Source organism: Rhipicephalus microplus, unplaced genomic scaffold (genome assembly GCF_043290135.1).
Source record: "Rhipicephalus microplus isolate Deutch F79 unplaced genomic scaffold, USDA_Rmic scaffold_15, whole genome shotgun sequence".
Taxonomy (NCBI): Eukaryota; Metazoa; Arthropoda; class Arachnida; order Ixodida; family Ixodidae; genus Rhipicephalus; species Rhipicephalus microplus.
Window position 1 is genome coordinate 5,672,348 of NW_027464588.1, and position 6,000 is coordinate 5,678,347.

Consider the following 6,000-nt stretch of genomic DNA (forward strand, 5'->3'; position numbering starts at 1 on the left):
GCCTGCGAATATAAGGCAGGACCGGCGCCTGGCGTGGCAACACCGGCGTGGCGCGATGAAATGAACGCCGACGACCACGCGGACCACTTCAGCTTGAAATGTACTGGCGCCTTGACTTTGGCATGTAGTCATGTATTCACAAGACGGGCATCTCCTAATTATCATGTTTGGATGTGTCATTTACCTATGTCGTCCACTTGCGTCGCGTAATGCGGTGTTTGGTACAAGTGAAGCTAGCGAAACGGCTGCGAGCGCATCATGAGCGTAGCACGTAGTCATGTTATTATATGACAGGTATTTCATGTTTATCATGTTTGCACCAGTAGAATACCTTCATCATCCAATCACGTCCCGTAATACAAAACTTGGTATATGTGACGCTAACGAAACGGCCGCGAACGCATCATGAGCGTGGCATGTAGTCATGTTGTTACATGACACGCATATCATGATTTTCTTGTTAAGGCCTGCTGCTTGTGTTCGCCATGCGATCATCCCATACCATGCCAGTTTTGCTACATGCTATGTGAACTAAACCACCGCAAGAGCTTCAGAACCATGAAAGGTAAATCTTGACATTCATAACAAATACGTTTAGATTTTCACGTTATAGCTAGTCAAATGTGTTTTTTATACGGTCTTGTTATGCCATACCAAATTTGGTAATAATACCATTATCAAAACGGCCAGGAGAGCTAAACGTCGTAGGCGGCTAGATGGATAGATAGATAGATAGATAAATAGATAGATAGATAGATAGATAGATAGATAGACAGATAGATAGATACATAGATAGATAGATAGATAGATAGATAGATAGATAGATAGATAGATAGATAGATAGATAGATAGATAGATAGATAGATAGATAGATACGCTCAAAGTCGCCGAAATTGGCTTAAAAATGCTTCGCACTTAAAACCAGTAATTGCTTAGCATACTGGCAGGATGTATCAAAATAGGCTTGTTATATAACTAAAGAGAAACTTGAATACAATGACTTGGTATTTCTTTGTTCAAGGCGTATCATTTACAACAAATGGGTGAGTCCAACGCATTCGCGTAGCGTTTACGGTGCTCCGCTGATGGCATGGAGGCCGAATTACTCAATTCCGACCGCAGCGTTCGCATTTCCATGCAGGTGAACTTCAAAGGGTCTGTGCACTTTGCGATGTCCGCGCACATAAAAAACACCAGATGGTCAAAACTTCCGAAGCATCCTATCACTGCAGGAGCCCCAATTGTCACAGGGCACTTTTTGGATGGAATGTGTATTATAACGAAATGCTAATTATTAAAAAAATAATACTTAATATGAATAGGAATATTCAGAGTGGTCCTCGTAGCTTTGGACAAAGGTCTTCAAGTATTAACTCAGGAACAGACGATCGTTGACACACAACCATTTACGACGGAATTTTACAAGCCAAGTTGGAGCTTGAAGCCGGACACACCGATTCCGTAGTTCGTGTGGCACTTCTTGTACCAGTTTTGTTACCCTGCACAGGGACGGTCCGCCTTATGTTTTGTAGGAAAGTGCATTTGCATGTAGCTTATTTTTTAATAATGCTAGCACGTGGATGGTATTAGTTGGAATTAAAAAAGTCATCTCATATTATGATGTCCTTCACGCAATATCGATGCAATTGAAGTATATTATTGAGTAGTTAACGCATTTCCGTTTTTGAATAGATGAAACTTAGCCCATATATTTCATGCAAAAAGCCGAAAGCGGTAACTATGTGACAAGTTCTCAATTGCAAGATATATTTGTGGAGAAGAACACACGAAATGATTCCCCAATTTTCCCGTTGTCACTGTGTCACCGATAAGCCTCAGACAGCTACATTTCCTTACCAGGAACAAAAAATACCAGAACACCCAGCACGAAGTTGATGAGAATCAGGAGAGTGAGTGCGTGGGAGTACATATTGAGCAGGAAGGTGTTCTCGCGCAGAGCCCCAACGCATCCACATGAGCTGACCGTGAACAGGGAGAGCCCGAATGAAAAGAGCAGCACCTCCAGGTGCGACAGAAGCGTGCCGGGAAAGTCCAGGTTTTCCAAGATGCGCTCGTCCTCCTCAAACTCCCACGATTCCACCAGAAAAAGTGCCCCGGCCAACATGAAGAACGCCCCCACGAACCACAGGAGAAGATTGAGAAGCAGCAGCGGGCATCGCACCTTCAAAGAGAAGAAACCGGATTTCAATGAGTGGCTCACGTCAGCATTCTATAGGCAGCTATTATATTAGCCGATCTTAGGAATTCGTAAATTGAGGAACTTGAAGCGACGTTTTCTTTTCGAACTACTCCCGCTGGATGCAGTACGATACACTACAATACGATACAACAGAATACATTTATTTCTTTGAATATAAGGGATATAGGGTATACTAGTGGTGAAGAGCTGTTGAAAAAAATACACAGCAAATCCATGAAGGGCAAGATCCATGAAGTGCAAGTGGGGCGATGAAGCATCCGTCAGTCCGTCAGTCCATCCATGCTTGCGTTCGTCCATTCATGCTTGCTTCCTTCCACCCGTGTGTCCGTCTGTGCGACCGTCCTTGCGACCGTCCGTGCATCTGTTCATGCGTCCGTCCATCGGTCCACGCGTCCGTTTGTCTGCCCGTGAATCCGTCCGTCCATGCATCCTTCCTTCAGTGCGTACGTCCATGCGTCCGTCCATTCGTGCGTCTATTGATGCGTCCATCCGTGCGTCCATTCATGCGTCCATTCATGCGTCCATCCACGCGTTCATTCGTGAGTTCGTCCCTGCGTTCGTCCATGCGCCATCCATGCATTCGTCCTTGTGTCCGTCTATCCTTCCGTCCGTCTGTGCATCTCTCTGTCTGTCAGTACCACCATTTCGTAACTTTTCGTCATATATTCTTCATACTGAAGTACTGTCATCCAGAGGACCTTCCAAGGACTGAACAAGAGGTGGCACCACCGGACTAGACACCTGGTCTTTGTGTCTAGTTCTCACCTTTCACCGTGGGTTAGACGCCTTTGACTGAATTCTTAACACGTGTTTAGTCAACGGGTGTGCAGCACGAGCAGTAGTTTTTAGGGGCGAAGCTTCTTATGGCGTGGCTTGTGCGTCCCTCGTAGTACGTAACCACCAGTGGCACATACCCGAAATAGGTGTAACATTCTACCTCCAAGGTGGTGCCGGTGAGAGATTTCTTCTGTGCGTTGTTTAACAATAAAAATAGTGCTCGATGTACCAGCCAATGGCTGCTAATGGGGAATGAGAGACAGGAGCATTCGGCTTTTAGTCAACGCGCACGCTGCAATCCCCATTAGCAGCCATTGGCATGTACATTGAGCAATATCGGAGAAGAAAGGGTTGCTACATTATACTCGCTGGGTGTAACCTCCTTAGTTTTAGAAAGGTTTAGCGAGCGTTGAGCCGCAAGGTCATGAATAAAATGAACTAGTATATACCATGAATGAATTCGAGGTGGTTAAAGGGGGGAAGCAGATACGAAGCGCAAGCCGTAAGAAATTAAAAGCTGAAACCTCCTGTCTCTCATTTAACATTAGCAGCCACTGGCATGTACATTGAGCATTATCTGACAGGAAAAGGTTGCTACGTTATACTCGCTGGGCGTAACCTCCTTGGTTTTAGAAAGCTTTAGCGAGCATTGGGCCGCAGTGCCATGAATACACTGAACTAGTATATACCATGAACTCAAGGTGGTTGAAGGTGGGAAGTAGACCCCAAGCGCAAGCCGTAAGAAAGTGTGCGTGTGCAACCTCTCGTTTAGTCCTTGGAATGTCCACTGAATGGCGGTGCTTCTATATGGGGAATATATGATAAAAAGACGCGAGATGGTGTGACTTGGAGTGTTGAATAGATGGACGAACGGACACACAGACAGGTGCATGGATGGACGCATGAACGGACGCAGGGGCGAATGCATGAACGAACGCAGGAACGGGCGCACGAACAGACGCATGGACGGTAACACAGACGGACTGATGGACGGCCGAATGCTTCGCCCCACTCTCCACCATTCACTCCGTGCATATGCTGCCATTCTTTTTCTTTTTAGGGCGAAGCTCCTTATAGCGGCAAGCATTCGTCCCTCGTAGCCGTTGTAGTGTGTAACAAGTAGAACATTTTGACCCCCAAGGTGGTGCCAGTGAGAGATTTCTTCTGTGCGTTGTTGAGCAATAAAAAAATAGTGCTCATCGTGCATGACAATGGCTGCTAATGGGGTATGAGAGCCAGGAGCATTCAGGTTTTAGTTAACGCGCACGCTGCGATCCACATTAGCAGCCATTGGAATGTACATTGAGCAATATATCTGACAAGAAAGGGTTGCTACGTAATGCTTGCTGCGTATAACATTTTTAGCTTTAGAAAGCTTTAGCGAGCGTTGAGCCGCAGTGCAATGAATACAATGAACTAGTATATATCATGAACTCGAGGTTGTTATAGGTGGGAAGTAGATACGAAGCGCAAGCCGTAAGAAAGTAAATGTCGAATTCTCCTGTCTGTCATTTCCCATTAGCAGCCATTGGCATGTATATTGAGCTCTATCTGACAGGAGAAGGTTGCTACGTTATACTCGCTGTGCGTAACCTCCTTCGTTTTAGAAAGGTTTAGCGAGCGTTGGGCCGCAGTGCTACAACACAGTGAACTAGTATATACCATGAACTCGAGGTGGTTAAAGGTAAGTAAACCCGAAGCGCATGCCGTAAGAAAGTATGCGCGTGCCACCTCTCGTTTAGTGCTTGAAATGTCCGCTGGATGGCGGTGCTTCTATATGGGGAATATATGATGAAAAGATGCAAGATGGTGGTACTTGGAGTGTTGAAAAGATGGACGAACGGACACAGAGAAAGATGTATGGATGGACGCATGAACGGACGCAGGGGCGGATGCATGGACGAACGCAGGGACGGACGCACGAACAGACGCACGCATGGACGGGCGTATGGACGCATGGACGGTCACACAGACGGACGCATGGATGGACGGAAGCAAGAACGAATGGACGGACGAATGCTTCGCCTCACTCTCCTTCATTCACTCTGTGTATATGCTGCCAATTTTTTTCTAAACACACAGTGGTGTGGTGATAAGTGAATTCAGTAATCCCTGAATTTTTCGTCGATACGGCCTCATCAAGTGTGAGATCCATAGGACGGCTTTTAGTTCTCTCATATATAGTACAATACCGAGTACCGTAATTTGTTATGTACTTTTTTTAAACACAGTTTCTCGCCTTGGATATGTTCCGTAATTGATAATCTGTTCACGCTCTCTGAGCTTATAGCCTAGAAAATACGACCTGAATTGCGACTATTGGTTCATTAGATATTGTGTCCTAACGGGTACGCTTTACACACATAATGTCATGCGCAGAACAATAGAGTGATGGGCTTGGAAGTTTCGTGATAAGTAGATTATAAGAAGGTACACTGGATTATGTGAAAGTTATAGGATAAACAAAAATATTGCTTATATACCTGATGAAGAGATTTGCGGAGAGCTCTATTACTTTGATTGATTCTTTGGAGCAGGCTTTTCATTTATTTAAACAAGCAGGAAACTTATGATGGTAATCCCGGAACGTTAAAAATTACAATATTGACCCGCACGTTCACCTATCATATTAATAATGCACTATCGATATTGTGGTAAGCTCACCACTGGATTGACATCAAGAAGGATTGTTGTCTCAGGCTGCGGGCTGCTGACCGGAGCCGATGGTCCGCTTGAACGTGAACTTGCACCACCTTCATCCTTATATGTCCGGGACATGCAGCTGATGAAGTTGGAAAGGACTCTGCTTCGTGGTTCACAATAAACACGTTTGTTTTGTTTTGTTTCCCTGGGAGGCTGGCTCATACCCACTCAGGGGGATTGGCCAAGAAAGCGTAGTGCAGTTTTTCTGTAATCATTTTAACAATGTTCGTGTATGTTCTTCTTCTTCTTCTTCTCATCTCATGGCTCTCACCCAATGCAGAGAATTGTTGTTGTTGTTT

General features: G+C 45.2%; 1 protein-coding gene across 1 annotated transcript in view; it reads right to left on the bottom strand.

Annotated features, from left to right (window-relative positions):
* Positions 1 to 5,776, bottom strand: part of LOC142784735 (tetraspanin-33-like) — a 98,264-nt gene extending 92,488 nt beyond the window's left edge. Inside the window, exons 1-2 of the mRNA XM_075883236.1 lie at positions 5,663 to 5,776; positions 1,858 to 2,182 (exon numbers count right to left, since the gene is read on the bottom strand). Coding sequence (XP_075739351.1) covers positions 1,858 to 2,182; positions 5,663 to 5,776 — 439 coding nt within the window. The remainder of the gene's footprint in view (positions 1 to 1,857; positions 2,183 to 5,662) is intronic.
* Between the last annotated feature and the right edge of the window lie 224 nt (positions 5,777 to 6,000).